Below are 18,726 nucleotides of genomic sequence, written 5' to 3'. Positions count from 1 at the left end.
CCCTAGCGTCATCGTACGCTCACGTCAGAGTTCCGCCAAGCCATTGTCTGAGCTGGACGGGCCCGCACAATGCCCGACGTCGCGCCCCGACCTTGAAGTACTCACGGAAGAGGAGCGCGTCGCCCCAGCCTCTGCATACCACCTTGCACCCACAGAATGCACGAATGACCAGCTACTTGTGCACGCTATCGAGAAAATTCCACTCGTTTGTATGCACCACTGGCTCTCTTTTCCTGCCCTATGCATAAAGCTTAGCCCAGATGGAGCGACGAACGAATGCGATGCCGGACGCTCGAGGGAAGCTGGCCATGTCCTGGCCAAATGCCGCCAGTTGGAAGAGTAGCTGCACCAGTTACGTGACATTTGGAGGCGTTTCGTCTCTTCGGAGGGCGTGAAACGGCCACACCAAAGGAGGAGGTCGAGGCGCGCGTCGGCCAGCGTGTGCTCCGACCATGAGCCACGATACTGTCCCGGAGCCGACAGCGATCAATATGTTCGGGCAACGTCTCAGCCATGTTTTCAGCGGCGGAGGCTTTCATGCGAGCAGCACCCGCCTGCTCCAGCGAGCTAGCTCCAAACAACTGCTGTCGGTCGCGCCGTTTCCCCCTGAAAGGCCGAGTTTTTCAGCCAAGTCATGGCGCAACTCGATCGGGTTCGAGCCTCAGGTATACGGCCGACGCGTTCCGGGAGGCCTGGCTTCATCGAGCGTGTAGAGGAGAGCGTCAAACAATAGCTCGACCCCTGCCATTCGCAATGGGGACAGCATCATGGCCCTGCGTGCGGTCGCCAAGCTGAATCGCAACCTCAAGATGTCGCACCTGACAAAGAAGACGCTTCAGAAGCTCGACATCGATCGCCACAACAAAGTGCTCGACCAATACACGCTACGACAGCACAAAACGACGGCGAATTCCGTCGTCACTCAGGAATTTCCCCTCTTTGTCGTGAACCCAGCACTCACGTGGTACAAGATCTGGCAATTGGTTCGTCTGCATGCGCCAACCTCCATCCCGTCCTGATCGTCGACGCTAGTTTACGCTCATGCTGATCGTGTACCAAAGCTTCCAAATCCCGTACGCGTTGGGGTTTGGCAGCAACAACGCCGGGTCGAATCCGTTCCACGACTACGAAGGCATCACAGTCAACTTAATCTTCGGGACGGACTTTGTTCTGAACTGCATCACGGCGATTCCCGACCCAACGCGCCCCAACTACTACATCACGCACCGCTTCTCGATTCTGTGGCACTACCTCCGCGGCTGGTACGCCCATCCTGAATGGTTGCGTCACACCTTCGCCACTAGGCTGTTTTTGGACCTTGCCGCGTGCTTCCCCATCGATATCGTCATGTACATGTCCGTGGGTGCCGGGAACGGAATCAACAGCAGCCTCACGTTCCTCAGTCTCCTCAAAACGGTGCGCCTGCCCCGGCTGCTGAGGTTGGCGAGGCTCGTGCGAATCCTCAAGATCCTGCAAATCCCACCCGAGTACAAGCGATGGCTGCTCTACTCCCGCTACGCGCACCTCATTCGTCTCATCTCGACCATTATCGTGTTCTTCTTCACGATTCATCTGTGCGCGTGTGTGTGGAACGGGTCGGTTGCGTCCGATCAGTGGAAAGACATGTTTCCGTCCATCGGAGACAACGACGCCAACGACTACGTGCTCAGTTACTTCTTTTGCCTCTCGACGTTCTTGGGCCAAACCATGAACTTGCACACGCAGGACGAGGTGGTGTTTTCGATCGTGCTCATCTTTGCCGGCGCCCTGCTCATGGCGGCCGTGTTTGGCGACGTTGCCGTCCTACTCGCCAACTTTCATGAAAAAGAGAACGAGTACAAGAAGAAGGTACGACTCCCCAAAAAGCCCACGTTGTTTTTCCAAACGCGTCACATCGTCCGTGGTCGGCGGCGTAGATGGAATCGTTGTTTGCGTGCATGAGCACGATGAACCTCCCGATGGACTTGCAAAACCGAATCAATGAGTTTTACCAGACCATGTGGGAAACCCACGCAACGTTGGACGGCCAGCCCGCAACGCTGACGAGTGAATTGTCGCGCAACTTGGCGCTTGAAGTCGAGTTGTTTCTCCGCATGGAAATGATCAACCGCGTGCCGATCTTTCGCACGTGCAGCAAACGGGTCGTTCAAGAGATTGTGATGAAGCTGTCGATGGAAGTGTTCTTGCCCGGCGACTACGTCGTCGTCCGGGGGGACGTTGCGTTTGAAATGTACTTTGTCCAGACCGGGATCTGTGAAGTCACCAACGGCGGCCGCGACTCGTCGTCGATGGCGGATGTATTGGTGCACGAGAGCGAGACCGTCCTGCGCTTGCTCCGGCAAGGCGACTTTTTTGGCGAAATCGCGCTCCTCATGCAGTGCAAGCGCACGGCGAACGTCCGCGCCAAGATCTTTGCCGAGCTTTGTGTCTTGACCCGAGATGTGTTTGAGTCGATTTCGGAGCGGTATGTCGAGGATCGCGCGCGGATGGAGAGGCACATCACGGAAAAGTACGACCCCGCCGTGCTCCACCAAATCGCCGAGCAAAAGATGCGCCAGAATGCTCCGATCGATCCGTCGGCACCCACGAATGGATTGGGGACTGTCAAGCCGATGGTCGATGCGATCATCGCGATGGGCGACCGCATGACCAAGCTCGAGGCCAAGTTTGCGCTCATGGAATCGCATCAAGACGCTTTTCTCGCCGAGATGCGCCACCTCATGCGGCCAGCAACGATGACGACATCGCCACGACTGTCTACAATCTGTCGGGAACCGGGCAGTCCACACCAGTACGACAACTCGTCCGAAGACGACGAAGTTGGAGCCGAGGTGTTGCCAGAATAGAAACGTGTGCAAACTACTTATGCCCACACAAAACTTCCGCACCGGCCACCGTCCATGAACGATTCGTCCTTTCATTACCCCATCGGTGAAATATGCCGCCGGGCTGCGCTGCGGTCCAACGACGCTTGCGCCGTGAAATGGCCCACCGTGGACGATGGAGTTTCAGATATCGTGTCGACATCGCTGGGTGGATGGCCGAGGTGGGCAGTCGACGTGGCCGGGGAGAGCAGGCTCTTCTTTGAGATGGAGGCTCGCAGGATGGACAGGTTGGGGGGCGTCGCAGGGAGGTTGGACGACGACGGTTGGCGTCCAAACATGACGCGCTGGGCCGACATTTGCCGGGACAACCCCATGTGGCTCGGCGATACGTCGCTCGACGACGCCATCGACTGAAAATGCTGCTGCATGCGTAGCCGTGTTTCCAAGTCGATGCACAAGGTTTCGACTTGAATCACGCGGTCCGTCAGCTTGCGAATGCACTCGATGACAGCGTCGTCGTGGTTGGCATCGTTGTCGTGATGCTTGTCGTGCTGGGCCACTGCCTGCCGGAGCACTTCGGGGTCGTACTTTTCCGTGATAAACTTTTCAATCACGGTGCGATCTTCCGTGTATTTGCTCGTAACTTCTTCAAACATGACACGGGACAGCACGCACAGCTCCGAAAACTCGATGGCTTGAACGTTGGCGGTGCGTTTGCAGTTGAGCAGCAACGCGATTTCGCCTAGGCGCATATCGTCCCAACGTTTTGATGGACACAGATAGATCGTCGTACCAAAGTAGTCGCCTTGGCCCATCCGCTTGGGCGCGGTGTCGGCATCCTTTGGGCACGACCGTGTCGCTCGGCGCTTGATCATTGTCTGCGTGACTTGGCAGCTGCCGTTCTGAATAAAGTACATGTCGTGGCCGACTTCGCCGCGAACGATGACAAAGTCGTCTGGCAAGTACACTTGAAAACGAAGCTTCATCACGAGCTCCCGCACGACTTCGTTGCTACACGCGCGGAACAGCGGCGTTCGTACAATCATCGCCATGCGCAAGAAGAGTTCGACCTCGACCCGCAAGTTTTTCGACAGCTCGTCCTTGAAGTTTTCGGGGTGGCCGTCGAGCGTGCCGTATCGCTCGTACATGGCCTGGTAATACTCGTGGATGCGCATTTGGAGCTCGCGGGGCAGCCGGAGGAGGCGCATGCCAGAAAACAGCGTTTCCATCTGGATACACACCACCGCCGTGTCACGGTCATCGATGGGGTCGTCGCGCTTACCTTGCTTTTGTACCGGTTCTGGTCGTTGTAAAAGTTGGAAATCAAGATCGCGACGTTTCCAAACACGACGGCCATCACGACGGCGCCGACGAGAATCACGCAGCTCGAGAACGTGTACTCGCGATCGTTCTGGAGCAGTTGATTCTGTCCCAAAATCGTTTGAAGCGCCAGGTAGAAGCTCAGCAGGTACGGGTTCACGTCGTCCAAGCTCGCGTCGTAGATGACTTGGGCCCACTCGTCGTCAGCGACAACGCCAAACCACACGCACGCAAACACGTGAACAATCACGCCAAACGCGACGACGAGCGTGATCAACCGAATCAAGTGCGCGTACCGCGAGTACAAGAACCAGCGTTTCCACTCCATGGGGAGTCGGAGAAACTCGAGGACCCGCGACAGCCGCGAGATTTTGATCAACCGTGGCAGGCGCGCCACTTTCAGGACCGCCAACACATTCAAGCGCCGTTCGTTCGACGCTTGCTCGATCATGTACGTGACAAAATCGACGGGGAAACTCGACACGATGTCCATGAAGAACCTGCCAACACGTCAATCGGGTCATATCCCGCACGGGGGACGCACCAGCCCATCAGGTACGTCTTTGCGATAAGTCGTCGGTCCGTGATAAACGCGTCGGGGGTCCGCGGATGGCTCAACGCTGTGTTGAAGTTCACCACGACATCGACGCAAAACACCAACGACATGACAAGGTTGACGTAGTCGTTGGACGGGTCCGCGTCGTTCGAGTCAAAGGCAAGCGAGTACGGGACGGCAAACATTTGGTAGTACACGAGCACGAGGAGCAGCTACAGAGCACACGGCGTGGCTCGACCAATTGTCAAGGGGTTGGGCGACGTACCAATTGCCACAACTTGAACGCGGTCGACGTGGGGTACAGCATCATCCACGTCCGTTTGTCCTTGGCGGTGCGAACTCGCGGGAACGTCTGGGTCGCGCGGATTTGATACGTCTCGAGCACGTGTTGGTGGCGCGTGGCATAGCTCATGACTTCCAACCGCCGTCGCTCGGCCTCCTCGGCGCGTTCTTGCAACTTCTTCTTGAACCGGAGCACGCCGTGCGCCGTCGTGAGGATATTGGGCCGCATTTTCTACGTCGCACACACACTGACGACACGAAAGCCAGGTGCGTCGTACTTTCGAGTCCAACCCGCCCAACGACGCTGGCAGCGACGTCAACAGACGGATCGTGCCTCGCCGAATCGCGTTTGGGAGGGTCGTGGGTGGACTTTGAGTGGCGCCGTCAGCGGTTGGCGACATCGTTGGACGACTGCTCGACGCGGACGTGTCGATGGCTCCCAGCTCCGATCTCTGCCGAGGACGGTCCGCCGCGGACCGCGACGCGTCCATGACGGGCGTTGGATATGCTACACAGAGAGACTAAAAATAACTGGCAAGTCAAGCGTGATGCGAAACGGGTTACGCGACGACCAGAGCGCAAGCGCTGTGCATGGTGGATGCAGCTACTGTTGTGCACCAGCGCCGAGATTTCGTCGGGCTTGTTGGCGGTCCGCGTCTCGATACCGCGGCTGCCAAGGAAGCGTCCGCCGCCATCACTCCCATGGAATCCAGCCCAATCATGACTTTTCATCCGACACGGCCTCTTGCTGAAGGTGGGCACTCGACGCACGCTGACCACCCACCTCCAACTTCCAGCCACCACGTTTCGACGGCACAAAACGCGGATCCTCGTCGGCCGTCGATTGTCGCGATGATCTTAGGTCGAGCGGTGGGATCGATGATGGTCACGCCATCCCCCGACGGTCATGCGCCGCTAGCAAGCGGGCCCGAAGACTCGGTGTTGCGTCGGGCGACGGCCAGTATTCAAAGCGCAGCCAACATACTTCGACGCCAAGGGTCCGAACACAGCCACAACGGGTCCAACAGGCATGGCCTGTGGCACCAAGAGAGCGGTCCATTCAGCAGCAAGTCGCGCGGGTCCGATGGGTCCATGTTGTTGAGGCAGAGTTCGAGAAGTGTTCGTGAGCGGAAGGGCCAAGTCGAGCCCATGGTAGAAGAGCCGTCCGGTGAAACGGGAAGGATCATGCACCAGAGCGAGTCGCGGTCGCGCGACGGTTCGACCCACCGATTCGGTAGCTCAAAGACACCGGAGGGCTCCATGCGTAAAAATCCCGCGGCCCCTCCGCCTCATGGGAACGAAGATCCGCACACCCAACACCGACCGTCCATGCTCCAGCTCGCGAATGTGAGCTTCAAAAACCTGACTGGGATGATGAATCATCGACCAAGCATGAGCCACGGGACGAGCGACGCAAGTTTCAAGGGAGGTGCGGCTTCGTTCTCGCGCCATTTTGTCCACACCAACTCGGAACTTGCCCCAAAGCAATCGGCGTCGAGTATCTCCCCCCGTGGGTCGACCATCGTCCGCGCGCGGTCTTCCATCATGACCCAAATCAACACGATCGCCGCAACACCGAGGGTCGTCCCGTTCGCCCCCGAAGTGATGGCCCCAACTGCTCCCGCCGTGGCCAGCACCCGGGTGCGTGCATGTTTGTTTATGCCAGTGCTGGTGTTGGGGTGACTAAACTTGTGTTAATTCGCTGCAGCGCGATTCGTCTGCAAGTGCAGCGCGGCCGAGGTCCCTCTCGCGGTTCCAAGTCCTGAGCACAAAGCTCCTCACCCAAATTTCGGCCGCCCATGCCATCGACCACCGACGCATCTCGACAGCGTCCTCCATTGCCCGGCACCATCAAGTTCTCGAGCGGTATCACATCCGAACCCAGACCGACCACGCAGCCCCGGCCGAGCCCACCACGTTGAAATTCCTCGTCTCGCCCGACTCGAAGCTGTACAAGGGTTGGCAACTCGTGAGACTTCTGTCCCTCCATTCGTCCTCCCGTCGCATCATCCCGTGCTTGTGTAGACCATGGTGGCGATCATTTACTACCAAGTCGTCGCCATTCCGTACTCGTTGGTGTTTAGTTCGCCGGACGCGGACCCGACCCACGACACATTTGGGTTGACGACGTGCGCCTTGTTTGCGCTCGACATTGCGCTCAACTTTGTCACGCCGATCACAACCGAGGCGGGCGGCGCCATCGTCACGAACCACAAGCAAATTGCGCTGTCGTACCTGCGTGGTTGGTACGTGTCGACGAGTTGTTTCATGCTGTTTTCGCCTCACACGTCGTCGCTCGTCAACCCCGCCAGGTTTGTCATCGACATGTTGTCGGCCATCCCGATCGAAGCGATCGTGTACTTTTTATCGTCCGACCGCAGCGGCACGTTCAAATTTATCGGCGTGCTCAAGACGTCCCGGTTGCCGCGGTTGGTGCGGGTGCTGAGCTTGGCTCGCATCCTCCAGTTCCTCCGGATCCCGTACGAGTGGAAACACTGGCTGCTGTACTCCCGATATGCCCACTTAATTCGGCTCTGCACGACGATCACAGCGTTTGCATACATCATCCACATCATGGCGTGTTTGTGGTACGGCGCGGTCGCGTCGCCGCAATGGCTCGACTGGATCGAAACCAACTACAAACTCAAGACCGGCAGCAACGCGTACGTGCTGAGCTACTTTTGCATGCTCACGACCACGATGGGCCAAAGCAATAACCTGTACACGAACACCGAGTACGCGTTTTCGTGCTGCTGCATGATTCAGGGCTGCCTCCTCATGGCCGTGGTGTTTGGCGACGTCGGCGACTTGATCTCCAACTATTACGAGGACCAAAACAACTACCACCAAAAGATGGAGTCGCTCCTCGCGAGCATGGCACTCATGCGCATCCCGTCCGACTTGCAAACGCGCATCTGCGACTACTACGAAACCATGTACGCGCGGTACGGCACGCTTAACGGGGACACGGTCCTGTTTACGAAGGAACTGTCCAAGAACTTGAGCACAGAAGTCGAGCTGTACCTGCGGATGGGCATGATTACGCGGTGCCCGATGTTTCGGCTATGCAGCCCCGAATTTGTCCAGGAACTCGTCATGCAGCTCGGCTTTCAAGTGTTCATGGCGGACGACTTTGTCGTAGCGCGCGGCGAAATCGGGTACGAAATGTACTTTATTCAGTCCGGGTCGTGCGACTTGATCCAGCACCAAATCATGTTTGACGATCACACGCGCAAAAAAAACAAGCCCATCCACCAGGCGACGGGGACACTGGTCCGCACGCTGCTCGAAGGCGACTTTTTTGGTGAGATCGCGCTCCTCATGAACTGCAAGCAGACCGTGACGTTGAAAGCAACCATGTTCACCGAGATCTGCGTCCTCACGCGCGACCTCTTCCACGACATCACGGCCAAATACGTCGACGATCACAAAGTGATCGAGTCGTTTATCCGGGAAAAGTACGACCCCCACGTCCTGAACGCGGCGCTCGAGATGCAGATCGATCCACTGAAAGCCAAACGAAAAGCCATCATCAGCTGCCTCAACGACCTGGCCGAGCGCCTCGAGTTTGTCGAAGCTCGCCTCATTCGCCTTGAAACGTGCGGCAGCAACGTCGATGCGACGCACTACGACCACCACCACGACATTCACGAGCACAGCGCGATGCTCGACATGCGATGACCCGTACAAACGACGAGAGCGCAGAAGCATGGAAAACAATGTTAACCATTCCACTCTGCACTCGATGTGACATACGCGTGAGCAGCTTCCTCTCCCCACACAACAAACTGATCCAGCACGTCGTTGGGTGGTGGCAGCAGCGCCCAACGTGACAGCTGCGCCAACGAGATCGGAAATCCATGGATCCACAGTGGACTAATCGTCCGGCGCTTATTCATCCACGGCAACGGAAACACGTTGACCGGTATGTGGTCTGGAACGTCCGGGACGAACTGGAGGAGTCCACCGTCGGTATGCCATTGCTTCGTTCCGGCGATTTGTCGGGCGGGCGTGCCGTCGAAGTACCACGGCACGTGACACGAGATCAGAAGCGTGTTGGCCAAATCGTTCTTGGTTGCAAACGACGACCAGTGCACGGTGCGCAAGCGGGGAAACACCTCCGTGGTGGCGACCACAAGGCGTGGGAGCGGGTCGGACGTGCTCGGATGCAGGACGGGGAGCGGATCCGGGAACAAAGCATCGATGTGGCGATATACATACCCTGCGAGGTTCTTGGCACCCAGGAGACCTCGCTTGGATGCACGGATGTCCTCATGCAACAATGTCGCCGTGGCTTTGGTCTCTTCCAATACGACGGCCAACGGTATACCATATGCCAAGCTAGCGGCGACGAGTGAGCCTCCCGAGGCTCCAGCGAAGCGGCTGGCAGCGGTGAGCACGCCATGACGACGCATGTACTTGGCGACACCAATGTGGAACGCCAAGAGAAACCCACAACCTCCAAAGCTCAAGTGGACTGGCTGTGCCATGCTGAACGGCGGGTAGCAAATCTAGGGTTACCTGTAACAATCGTAGGTCGGGATCATTGCATTCCTCACATGATGTCGATGAATTAAAGTGCGGTGTAGCAAGGCTCTAGCTCGGCGTGATCTGAAGAGTGTTACCGAGGAGGGTGGGCCAGCGTGGCGACCGAGTGCGGCTCCAGACTGGGACGAAGACAGGTTTCGGGATTTGCCAACGGTATTGCAGACGTCTTGAATCGGAAATATGCAGCTGTGTCCTTCGAGAATATAAGAGACTTGTTTCGAACGAAATGGACTTCCGTGGAAGGGTACATGCCCAAGATACTCCAATGCCATTGGCTTAAATTATTGTGTTGGCACCAATGGCTGAATGCCATGAGAACTTAACACCCAATTGAATATCGTTATGTTCCATCGCCGCCGATCTCCGGACGTACAATTCCACTTCCCGTCACGATGGCAGCAGCTCGGATCATCACCAACAAACGTGGCATCACGCTTGGCGACAAGATCGAAGACTTCCACTTTGAGTCCACCCACGGCGCGCTCTCCCTCAAGGAGTACTTCAACGGCAGCTGGGGCATCCTGTTCTCGCACCCCGACGACTTTACCCCAATTTGCACAACGGAGCTCGGCGAGTTGGCACGCATAGACAACATGGGAGAATTTAGCCGCCGCAATGTCAAGGTCATTGGATTGTCTTGCAACGACGTCGACAGCCACAAGCGCTGGATCGAAGACATCAAGGCGTACTCTGGCGAAGATGTGAAGTATCCCATCATCGCCGATAAGAATCGTGCGATCGCTGTCGAGCTCGGCATGCTGTCCTCCGACGATCTGGACAAGACCGGTCTGCCTCTGACTGTTCGCTCCGTCTTTGTGCTCGGCCCCGATCTCGCAATCAAGCTCACGTTGACCTACCCTGCCTCGACTGGCCGCAACTTTGTCGAGATCCTTCGTGTCGTCGACTCCCTCCAGCTCACGTCGTACCAATCCCTTGCGACTCCCGTGAACTGGGTCAAGGGCGAGAAGGCATGCATCGTCCCGACAGTGTCGGACCAAGAGGCCGTGGAAACGTTTCCGAAGGGATTCAACACGGTCGCCTTGCCGTCCGGCAAGGGGTACCTTCGATTCACGCCAGACCCTTCTGCTTAAATATTGTCTGCTCACGGACGTTTGCCTCACTCTTCTTGGACACCGGACAGAAACATCAACGATTCGTCGGCGAGTGCATATGGCGTGGGTCGCGTCATGGACGATCGTGGCAGGAACGCCGTGCTTGTTGTCGTCGTCGCAGCGCTGCTGTCGCCCTGCGACGGCTTGGGCATCGTGGAGGACATCTCAACTTGCCAGTTGTGCATGGCCATCAACCGGGCCTCCATGGCGCCGAGGTGATCAAACACCTTTTGAAAGTTGGATGTGATGCGGTCTTGATTCTCTTTGGCGGCGGCCGCTGCCTCGTGAGCCGCTTGCTGCCGCAGGACTTCGTGCACCAACGCGGGGTCGTACTTGCCGAAGATGAACGATTCAATCGACACGCGGTCCTCCACGTACATGTCGGAGATCTGGTCAAAGATGGTGCGAGACAGCACGCACAGCTCAGCAAACGACCGGGCACGGACATTCGCCGTGCGTTTGCAGTTCATGAGCAGCGAGAGTTCGCCTGCAAGCGGTCGCCGTGGTCGTCAGAGGCCATTGCCGAGAGAGAGAGGCGTACCAAAGTAGTCGCCTTGGGTGAGCGTCTTGAGCACGATCTCGTCAGGATGGAGGCCGTCGGCGGCCGACTCTGTAGTGACCGACGACCCCACGCGGTCGCAGTCGATTCCTTTCGTCACTTCGCATGTGCCGCTCTGGACAAAGTACATGTCGTGGCCGACCTCGCCCCGCACGACAATGTAGTCGCCCGCCAAATACACGTTCAATTCCAAACACATCACGATCGCTTCGACAAACTTTTTCGAGCACCCGTAGAAGAACGGCGCGCGGTTGATCATGTCCATGCGAAGGAAGAGTTCGACTTCTTTTGCAAGATTCGTGGACAGCTCGCGCATAAACTGGTTTGTCGTGCCGTCGAGCGTCCCGTACTTGGTCCACATCGCTTGGTAGTACTCGTTGATGCGGTGCTGGAGCTGCGGCGGTAGCTTCATCAAGTCCATGCTGGTAAAGAGGGACTCGATCTAATGCCATTGCATCGTGTGAGACCGCTGTCGATCGCACAGAGATGACCGAAACACACCTTGCGCTTGTACGTGTTGTTGTTTTCGTAAAAGTTGGCGAGCAAGTCGGCAACGTTCCCAAACACGATCGCGAGGACGAGCTGCCCGAGAATAGTTGCCACGGACGAAAACAAAAAGTACCGCGTCGATCGGATCGGAAGGCTTTGCCCGAGCATCGCCATGAGCGAAATGTACACGCTGATCACGTACAGGTCGTACACGGTCGTGGCGTCTGACTCGGGAACGATCTCCATGAGCCAGTCTGGCTTGGCGATGAACCCGCCCCACACACACGCGACAAGATGCGTGAGGGTCAGGTAAAACACAATCAGAGACACGAGCCGAATCAAGTGCGAGTACCGCGAGTAGTTCAGCCACTCGAGCCACTCGGGACTCACACGCAGCAATCGAAGGATCGTGCTCATGTGGATGAGGCGCAGGAGCCGCGGCAACCGCCCTTCACGCAGCAGTCCCAGCACGTGAAAGTCTTGGTACTTGTCCGGGCCGACCAAGTTGTACACGACGAGGTCGAACGGGACCGTCGACACCATGTCGACGATAAACCTACTCAGCACACGCCGCAGCGGGCATTCCGTGAAGAGATGTCAGGGTGGACGTCGCGCACGCACCATCCCGTGAGGTACTGTTTGACGAGCCGCGACCGCTTCATGACGTACTTGGACGGGTCGTGCGGGTCCCGCGTGATCGTATTGCATCGAAACAGGATGTCGACGGCGAAGAACACGCTCGACGCAATGGAAAACATGTCGTGAGTCGGACTCGCTCTGTCCTTGGCGCTGACAAACGCGAGGGAAAACGGGATCCAGTACGCTTCGACAACGGCAATGACGAGGCCAATCTAACCGTGTCAAGTCAAAACAAGGAGGGGCGTCGACCACTGCCGTACAAGCTGCCACGACTTGAACCACGTGGACGAGGGCTTGATCAAGTAGGTTGACTTGACGCCACATGAGTTCGTCATGTCGTCGTCTTCCGCCTTGGGTTTGTGCAGCTCTCGTATCTTGTATTGCGTCAGGACATTTTGATGCCTGGCAGCAGCTTTTGCGTGCAATTGAGCTTCCATGTGCTTGCGAAAACTGGACTCGGCCTCGCGCTCGCGAACTCGTGCGAGCTGACTGTGTAACTTCGCCGACGCCACGAGGACTCCCGCCGTGGCGGTCGTGCCCTACACGGAGATCGGTCGAATCCACGAGGGGCTGAGAGTTGAGAAATGTACTTGTTTCATGGAGGTTCCGGTTTGGGGAAAGGATTGGGCGGTCTCGAGGTTGTGCATGCTGTTGATGATACTCAGTCGTTCGGGGGCAAACGGCAACACTCGGGTGTTCCCTCGTCCCGACTTTTTCCGATCGTGGCTACTGGTGGACGCTGGAGCAGCACTTGTCGAAGGCAGCTTCTTGTCGCTCCCGACGCGGCGAAGGATCATCGACGGTCTCTCCGCCATGCTGCGAAGGACTTTGATGGGTCCGTCAGTGGCCGCATGGAGGAGTCGCTGGGACGAAGAGCTTTTGACCACCTTGCCACTCCCATCCTGTTTTCCCGACCCGTCCGCGCCGACGCTATCTTGCTTGGTGGACGTTCCCATTCAACCATGCACGGATGGACAACGGACACAATGTCTGCAGTTACACTTTGTGAAACGCTTACAGGCGCATTTGTAACCGACACCTGCAATCCAATCAAAATAACTTAACGTTAACGATTATACGATGGGACGTCAGTCCGTTCATAGAGGTCGAGGGTGCGGCAGTGGTAGGCGTGGTGGTGCGAGGTGTCCATCACGAGGTCGTGTCCTTGTTGTGCAATCGCTCTTGGTCCTCCAGCACAGTGGACACTTCTTGGATGGTTTTCCGCATGTCTTTGTTCGTCTCAAACGAGCTGCGTCGTCGTTGAGATGTGGTCGACATCAGCGACGACGTCGATTCCGTCAGTTCTCTCTGCATTGCGTGCTGTGACGCGCTAGAGGCGAGATGGGATGGGTTCGACAACCCCAACAGCGTCTCCATCATCAACTCGAGCCGTTCCATGCGCGCCGCCGAGTCCTCCATGAAGTCGATGATGTCGGCAACTTGCTTGGACATTCTGGCGTGGAATGACTTTTCGGGGTTGTCCAGTGCCTGCTGCTTCATGATCGCGTCCAGGACCTTCGGGTCATACATTTCCGTGATAAATGTTTCAATCTTTTCGCGGTCTTCGGCATATTTGTCGGTGATTTGCTCGAATACGGTCCGGCTGAGCACGCACAACTCGGCAAACGTGACCGCGCGGACGTTTGCCGTGCGTTTGCAGTTCATGAGGAGTGCAATCTCGCCAAAGTAGTCGCCCTGTGTGAGTTTCTTGAGGATTTCGTCATTTCCGAAACCAGTCGTCGACGGCTTGGTGACTTCGCACTCGCCGTTTTGGACAAAGTACATGTCCATGCCGACCTCGCCCTTGACGACGATGTAGTCGCCAGGTAAGTACACTTGGAGCTCCAAATTCATGACGAGGTCTTGCACAACCTTCTTGGAGCACTTTTGGAACACTGGGACGCGGTTGATCATGTCCATGCGGACAAACAGCTCGACTTCGACGGCCAAGTTCTTGGACAGTTCGTTCGTAAACATAAGGGGCTGGCCGTCGAGCGTGCCGTGGCGCTCCCACATGACTTGGTAGTACTCGTTGATGCGGTTCTGCAGATCCAATGGCAATCGCATCAAGTTCATGCTCGACAGGAGCTGTTCCATCTACAGCGCACGACGAGTGTTAGCCCCCCACTGGATGGCCACATCCATGGACACTACCTTCTTCCTGTAGTTGTTGGGGCTCTCGTTAAAGTTGGAGATTAAATCGGATACGTTCCCGAACACCATGGCCATGAGCAGCGCGCCAACAACCACGACAAGACACGAAAACGTGTACTCCATTTCCGTGCGGAGGGGGACGCTTTGCCCCATGAGCGTCGTCAGGGTGTAGTAAAACCCGAGCACATACGTATTGGTGACGATGCTCTCGGGAAATACATCGTCGACCCACTCCGGGTTGAGCGAGTTCCAGACACAGTTGAGGATGTGGGTGCAATATAAAAACGACACGATGAGCTGGACGACGCGAATCAAGTGCGCGTAGCGAGAGTAGAGCAGCCACCGCTTGAGCTCTGGTGGGATGCGCAAGAGGCGAAGGATGCGGACAAATCGAGCGAGCCGAAACAGTCTCGGGAGCCGCACGACCTTGAGCAGAGCAAAAATGTTGAGGTTGTTTGTAAACGACGACGACGACGTCGACCCTTCTGACTTGTTGCGCAGCACCAAGTCCACAATCAAGTCGATGGGCAAACACGCGAGCAAGTCGAGCAAGAACCTACAGTCAGTCGTCAGCGCGATCGCGCTGGACCAAACGACAGCCGGCGTACCATCCTTTCAGGTATGCCTTGGCAATCGTCCATCGATTCGTGATGAGGATGTCAGGGTTTTCCGTGTCCGCGATCGCCGTGTTAAAGTTGAACATCATGTCGAGGCAAAACACAATCATGACGAAATTCGTGAGCGGTGTGCCCGTCGCTGGCGTGTCGTTGGACGCTTCGAACGACAGCGAGTACGGGATGTACACGCTTTGGTGCAGCACGATCACGAGTGTCATCTACGTGGGAGCAGGATGAGCGACGTGTGCCGAGTTGTATCGACTGCGTACCAGTTGCCACACCTTGTACCAGCCGTACGTGGGTAGGATGAGGAGCCGCTGCGACCACCCCACCAGCACCGGCGTGATTTCGTCGACTTCCTCGGCCTTGACGGTGCGGATGTTGTACTGCTGCAAGACTTTTTTGTGACGCTGGAGAATTCCCTGCACCTCGAGCTGTTTGTTGTGCCACGTCTCCCGCCTTGCCTTGCGAATGAGCTGCGCTTTTCGCTTGAGCTTGGAGCTTATCATAAACGATTTCGCTGCCGAGTCCATGTTGTGGCCCACGATCTGCACACGGCAACGTCTTGAGCATTGGGTGTGAGGTTTCTACAACGCGCAGTACCTGGGGAAGCACGACTGCTCGAGCAGTCGTACTCGTTCGAGTGGCCGAACTCTTTGCCGCGGCAGCGATGTCGACGCGGTCGGGGGCATCTGGAACAACTACCGGGCCTTTGTGGGCATATGGAAACGACTCCTGGCGCACCACGCCATGGCTCGGGCGGCGAAGCGGTAGGCGGCGCGACGAATGATTCCCTTCGTTCTGGCTCTTCAAGTTGGACGAGCTGCTGTCACCACCAACTAGGGCGTGCGATACTGCATTGCGCATAGTGGACATCCTCACGATGTGGCGGCGAATGCTGCCTTCATGTTTCTCATTCGACGAAGGCTTCCGTACCAGCGTAGGCGGCATGGAGAACGGATTATCAGCTTCCAGTGGTTGGTGCCGCCCGATGGACTCTCTCTTTCGGCTCATGCTTTCTCGCATCGACGTGAATGCACCGCGAACATGACCGGACGATCCAGCTTGTGCGAAACCCTTGACCATGATGGACTTGAGAAAAGAGGATGACCCCTGGTGGCCAACTGGGATAAGTCCCCGACCCGATCGAATCGACCCAGACGGTTGCGGCAGAAGTGGGGGTGTCTCGATCGGCTGCGGAATCGAGAGCGAAGCCGGACGGAGCCCTCCGCCGTCCACGGCGGCGTCAGTGAGCTCACTTTTCGTCGGCAATCGTTCGAGCCCTCCTGGTGCCGGGTGAACTTTTGCATGTTGATCACTCTGGTCCGATGTTGTTGCGGAAGGGGTGTGTGGTGGGGGTTGACCTATTGAGGCCATAGGGGGGCCATGAATCCGATGACGCGGAGGCGATGAAGGTGCGACGGATATGGTGGCCGTGGCGCTGCGGAGCGAACCACGGCGCTGCTATTTCTGAACTCTGTGAAACGATTCGAGCAGTTTCGTTGGACTCTTGATACACTGCCTCGCAGTGCCCCCCTTACCTGAACTACAGGTGCCTTTCGCGTTTGGCATTGGCCACGTGTTGAACAGCGTGTGCGACACAGTGCGTATACATTGCGTGTGCTAGAGAAACTAGCGGTGCCTCGACTGAAAACCATCCAACAAAGCCATCCTCAAGTTCACTTGCAGACAGATACATGGGCGCCCAAGCCACATGGATGGTCGTTGTGTCGTTAGCACGACTCGAACCAATTGATTTTCGTCGACTCCCCTGCGTGGATGCTTGGTGAACTTCGCGTCCGTCGTCGTGCGTGCGCATCGTTCCTTGTCAACTTGGCTTGACATGACGCAAAACAGAAAGGCATCGTGGAAGTGTTTCAACGATGAGAACTCTTTGGGGCAGCATCGTGAATAAGGAGTCTACTGTCTGTTGTGCTGGCTGACTGAAGCACCGTGGGTCTGAGGTCGTAGCCCCGGGCGAGTTCTCCCTGGTGCAATCTTTCGACTGTCGTGAAACTTCCTACACGACGACTCGGGGTGATATCACGCTTCAGCCAATCGGTCCGTGTCCTCCACCAGCCTTGTGCCGAAAGACTTCAAAAAGGAGCCAAAGATACGGCGTTTCGTGGGGGTCGTTAGCATGCCCACCCCCTCCCTGCCGAGCAAAATTTCTTCGCTGTCCTCATGCAGCGTGCCGTTTGATGCAGGCTTCGACGTGATCGCTGCTTCACGAACTAACTTACTCAATACATGGTGCACCCCAACAGCCTCGATGTTGGATACGGTGCCGCCGGACTTGGCAAACAGTGTGAGCCAAGGGATTCGACTCCACATTGCAGGCGCTATTGATAACATTCCCGATTTTGCACTCAGTGCTCGTGTTTTGTCATTGCGGCCGGTGTCGTCGCGGTGTTCCAAGTCAACGTGTCCGGTCGTGTGCGAGACGGAACCGAGCATCGTGGGTGAATCACGCACTCGTCGAACAAACGAGTTCTCAAAGTTGGCGCTCGACCGAATGGTACTCGCGCCTATTTCCATGGACACAAATCAAGATCTCCATCAGCAGTCGAATCAGCGCTTATCCATAGGACAGGTCACCGCATGTCAGCGGTGGCGACGATAGAGAGCTTATCCAACGCGGGGCATCGACCCCTGCACGGTTTGGATGCATGCTCACTTGAAACCAAATGCAATGGGAACTAGTGCTCGTGGTGCCGACGTCGTCTGCGTGCTGGCTGGTGGCAATAGGGTCTTGTGTCCAAGGACACACCACAACGGGCACTCTTGTTGACGATGTCGACTCCACCGCCAATGTGCCCATACCTCCACCTCGCGATGTCGAACGGGCACCACAACCTGCCTTGAAAAACGGATACAGTTGAATTGGAACCGCCATGAAACGAACGGTCGCAGCAGCGGCGGTGGCGACGGCCGCGGCCATCAACCCATCGGACGTGTACTCTGTGTTAATCCAAACTTCTGCAGGCAATGTGACGTTGGAGGTGTGGTTTGTACCCTGTTGTCGAGTCCACGATGGCGTTGCATAGGTGCATCCTGCGTGGGCGCCGGTCGGTGCCGAACGGTTCACGCAGCTCGTTCACGATGGGTTTTACACGAATGCAGCGCTGTTCCGATACGTCCCCAATTTTGTCGTTCAGTGGGGGCTTCCCAGCGACCCCAACCGCAACACGTACGCTCCGATTCGAGATGACCTTGCTGTCGCGGGCATCTCCAACACTGTCGGGACCATGTCGTTTGCCAAGTCGGGCAAGGACACCCGGACGACGCAAATTTTTGTCAACTTTCGAGACAACTCGCGCCTCGACGCCCTTGGATTTACGCCGTTTGCCGTTGTCACGTCCGGCCTCGACGTCCTCGTGAACGACGTGTACTCTGGATACAATGAAGCGCCCAAGCAGCCAAAGATCCAAGTGGAAGGCAACGTCTACCTCGACCGCGAGTTTCCTCTGCTCACGCACATCCGAGCGGTGTCAATGATGTTGCCATCGCAAGATACTGAATAAAGCGATCGACGTGCTTTCATTCCCCTTCGTGTGACTGCCAGGACGCTTTCTTCAGCGCAAAGTCGGTTGAGCAAATTCGATGCCTGTTTGTAGTGACGACC

General features: G+C 56.9%; 8 protein-coding genes across 12 annotated transcripts; 4 read left to right on the top strand and 4 right to left on the bottom strand.

The window, feature by feature from the left end:
* Positions 1–230: 230 nt before the first annotated feature.
* H310_03357 lies at positions 231–2,882 on the top strand. 2 transcript variants are annotated; one of them, XM_008867180.1, is made up of 5 exons: positions 231–665; positions 714–983; positions 1,033–1,262; positions 1,305–1,848; positions 1,917–2,882. In XM_008867180.1, exons 1-5 carry the CDS (start codon positions 453–455, stop codon positions 2,844–2,846), a joined length of 2,187 nt encoding a protein of 728 aa, XP_008865402.1. In that variant the 5' UTR covers positions 231–452; the 3' UTR covers positions 2,847–2,882. The 2 variants fall into 2 exon arrangements, with proteins under 2 accessions (XP_008865402.1, XP_008865401.1); XM_008867179.1 differs by having other exon boundaries at positions 1,033–1,848.
* On the bottom strand, positions 2,870–5,493 carry H310_03356 (hypothetical protein). The gene is made up of 6 exons (XM_008867178.1): positions 5,262–5,493; positions 4,967–5,215; positions 4,690–4,913; positions 4,108–4,645; positions 3,619–4,054; positions 2,870–3,567 (listed from the first exon to the last, which is right to left on the bottom strand). The coding sequence occupies exons 1-6, from the start codon at positions 5,472–5,474 to the stop codon at positions 2,921–2,923; spliced, it is 2,307 nt and encodes a 768-aa protein (XP_008865400.1). The 5' UTR covers positions 5,475–5,493; the 3' UTR covers positions 2,870–2,920.
* A 40-nt stretch (positions 5,494–5,533) lies between these two features.
* Positions 5,534–9,707, top strand: H310_03355 (hypothetical protein). Its single transcript, XM_008867177.1, has 4 exons — positions 5,534–6,624; positions 6,692–6,952; positions 7,009–7,229; positions 7,296–9,707. Exons 1-4 carry the CDS (start codon positions 5,575–5,577, stop codon positions 8,662–8,664), a joined length of 2,901 nt encoding a protein of 966 aa, XP_008865399.1. The 5' UTR covers positions 5,534–5,574; the 3' UTR covers positions 8,665–9,707.
* H310_03354 (hypothetical protein) lies at positions 7,996–9,715 on the bottom strand. Its single transcript, XM_008867176.1, has 2 exons — positions 9,543–9,715; positions 7,996–9,494 (listed from the first exon to the last, which is right to left on the bottom strand). Exon 2 carries the CDS (start codon positions 9,471–9,473, stop codon positions 8,706–8,708), a length of 768 nt encoding a protein of 255 aa, XP_008865398.1. The 5' UTR covers positions 9,474–9,494; positions 9,543–9,715; the 3' UTR covers positions 7,996–8,705.
* Positions 9,716–9,844: 129 nt separating this feature from the next.
* Positions 9,845–13,311, bottom strand: H310_03352 (hypothetical protein). 4 transcript variants are annotated; one of them, XM_008867172.1, is made up of 7 exons: positions 12,921–13,311; positions 12,591–12,869; positions 12,313–12,542; positions 11,903–12,247; positions 11,704–11,845; positions 11,185–11,644; positions 9,845–11,130 (listed from the first exon to the last, which is right to left on the bottom strand). In XM_008867172.1, the coding sequence occupies exons 1-7, from the start codon at positions 13,284–13,286 to the stop codon at positions 10,649–10,651; spliced, it is 2,304 nt and encodes a 767-aa protein (XP_008865394.1). In that variant the 5' UTR covers positions 13,287–13,311; the 3' UTR covers positions 9,845–10,648. The 4 variants fall into 4 exon arrangements, with proteins under 4 accessions (XP_008865394.1, XP_008865393.1, XP_008865395.1 ...); XM_008867171.1 differs by having other exon boundaries at positions 11,704–12,247; XM_008867173.1 differs by having other exon boundaries at positions 9,845–11,644.
* H310_03353 (hypothetical protein) lies at positions 9,887–11,433 on the top strand. The gene has a single exon (XM_008867175.1). The coding sequence runs from the start codon at positions 9,924–9,926 to the stop codon at positions 10,620–10,622; it is 699 nt and encodes a 232-aa protein (XP_008865397.1). The 5' UTR covers positions 9,887–9,923; the 3' UTR covers positions 10,623–11,433.
* A 64-nt stretch (positions 13,312–13,375) lies between the features above and the next one.
* H310_03351 (hypothetical protein) lies at positions 13,376–16,566 on the bottom strand. Its single transcript, XM_008867170.1, has 5 exons — positions 15,705–16,566; positions 15,371–15,649; positions 15,093–15,319; positions 14,485–15,040; positions 13,376–14,427 (listed from the first exon to the last, which is right to left on the bottom strand). Exons 1-5 carry the CDS (start codon positions 16,476–16,478, stop codon positions 13,480–13,482), a joined length of 2,784 nt encoding a protein of 927 aa, XP_008865392.1. The 5' UTR covers positions 16,479–16,566; the 3' UTR covers positions 13,376–13,479.
* Positions 16,567–17,985: 1,419 nt separating this feature from the next.
* H310_03350 (hypothetical protein) lies at positions 17,986–18,649 on the top strand. The gene is made up of 2 exons (XM_008867169.1): positions 17,986–18,103; positions 18,149–18,649. Exons 1-2 carry the CDS (start codon positions 17,996–17,998, stop codon positions 18,623–18,625), a joined length of 585 nt encoding a protein of 194 aa, XP_008865391.1. The 5' UTR covers positions 17,986–17,995; the 3' UTR covers positions 18,626–18,649.
* The last annotated feature ends 77 nt before the right edge of the window (positions 18,650–18,726 follow it).

Source organism: Aphanomyces invadans (assembly GCF_000520115.1).
Source record: "Aphanomyces invadans strain NJM9701 unplaced genomic scaffold supercont1.5, whole genome shotgun sequence".
In the NCBI taxonomy this organism is placed as follows: domain Eukaryota; phylum Oomycota; class Saprolegniomycetes; order Saprolegniales; family Verrucalvaceae; genus Aphanomyces; species Aphanomyces invadans.
This window is presented reverse-complemented; position numbering and strand designations above follow the sequence as displayed.

Coding starts and splice junctions, on each gene's coding strand:
- H310_03353 (XM_008867175.1), top strand. CDS start 9,924: ATGGCAGCAGCTCGGATCATCACCAACAAACGTGGCATCACGCTTGGC.
- H310_03356 (XM_008867178.1), bottom strand. CDS start 5,474: ATGGACGCGTCGCGGTCCGCGGCGGACCGTCCTCGGCAGAGATCGGAG. Junction 4,914..4,966: donor CGTTCAAGTTGTGGCAATTG/GTACGTCGCCCA, acceptor TGTGCTCTGTAG/CTGCTCCTCGTGCTCGTGTA. Junction 4,055..4,107: donor AGAACCGGTACAAAAGCAAG/GTAAGCGCGACG, acceptor GTGTGTATCCAG/ATGGAAACGCTGTTTTCTGG.
- H310_03355 (XM_008867177.1), top strand. CDS start 5,575: ATGGTGGATGCAGCTACTGTTGTGCACCAGCGCCGAGATTTCGTCGGG. Junction 6,953..7,008: donor TGTACAAGGGTTGGCAACTC/GTGAGACTTCTG, acceptor GTGCTTGTGTAG/ACCATGGTGGCGATCATTTA. Junction 7,230..7,295: donor CTGTCGTACCTGCGTGGTTG/GTACGTGTCGAC, acceptor CAACCCCGCCAG/GTTTGTCATCGACATGTTGT.
- H310_03350 (XM_008867169.1), top strand. CDS start 17,996: ATGAAACGAACGGTCGCAGCAGCGGCGGTGGCGACGGCCGCGGCCATC. Junction 18,104..18,148: donor CAGGCAATGTGACGTTGGAG/GTGTGGTTTGTA, acceptor GGCGTTGCATAG/GTGCATCCTGCGTGGGCGCC.
- H310_03351 (XM_008867170.1), bottom strand. CDS start 16,478: ATGGCCTCAATAGGTCAACCCCCACCACACACCCCTTCCGCAACAACA. Junction 15,320..15,370: donor GGTACAAGGTGTGGCAACTG/GTACGCAGTCGA, acceptor GCTCCCACGTAG/ATGACACTCGTGATCGTGCT. Junction 15,041..15,092: donor AAGGCATACCTGAAAGGATG/GTACGCCGGCTG, acceptor GACTGACTGTAG/GTTCTTGCTCGACTTGCTCG.
- H310_03352 (XM_008867171.1), bottom strand. CDS start 13,286: ATGGGAACGTCCACCAAGCAAGATAGCGTCGGCGCGGACGGGTCGGGA. Junction 12,543..12,590: donor GGTTCAAGTCGTGGCAGCTT/GTACGGCAGTGG, acceptor TGACACGGTTAG/ATTGGCCTCGTCATTGCCGT. Junction 11,131..11,184: donor CACCCAAGGCGACTACTTTG/GTACGCCTCTCT, acceptor GACCGCTTGCAG/GCGAACTCTCGCTGCTCATG.
- H310_03357 (XM_008867179.1), top strand. CDS start 453: ATGAGCCACGATACTGTCCCGGAGCCGACAGCGATCAATATGTTCGGG. Junction 666..713: donor CGATCGGGTTCGAGCCTCAG/GTATACGGCCGA, acceptor TCGAGCGTGTAG/AGGAGAGCGTCAAACAATAG. Junction 984..1,032: donor GGTACAAGATCTGGCAATTG/GTTCGTCTGCAT, acceptor CGTCGACGCTAG/TTTACGCTCATGCTGATCGT.
- H310_03354 (XM_008867176.1), bottom strand. CDS start 9,473: ATGGCACAGCCAGTCCACTTGAGCTTTGGAGGTTGTGGGTTTCTCTTG.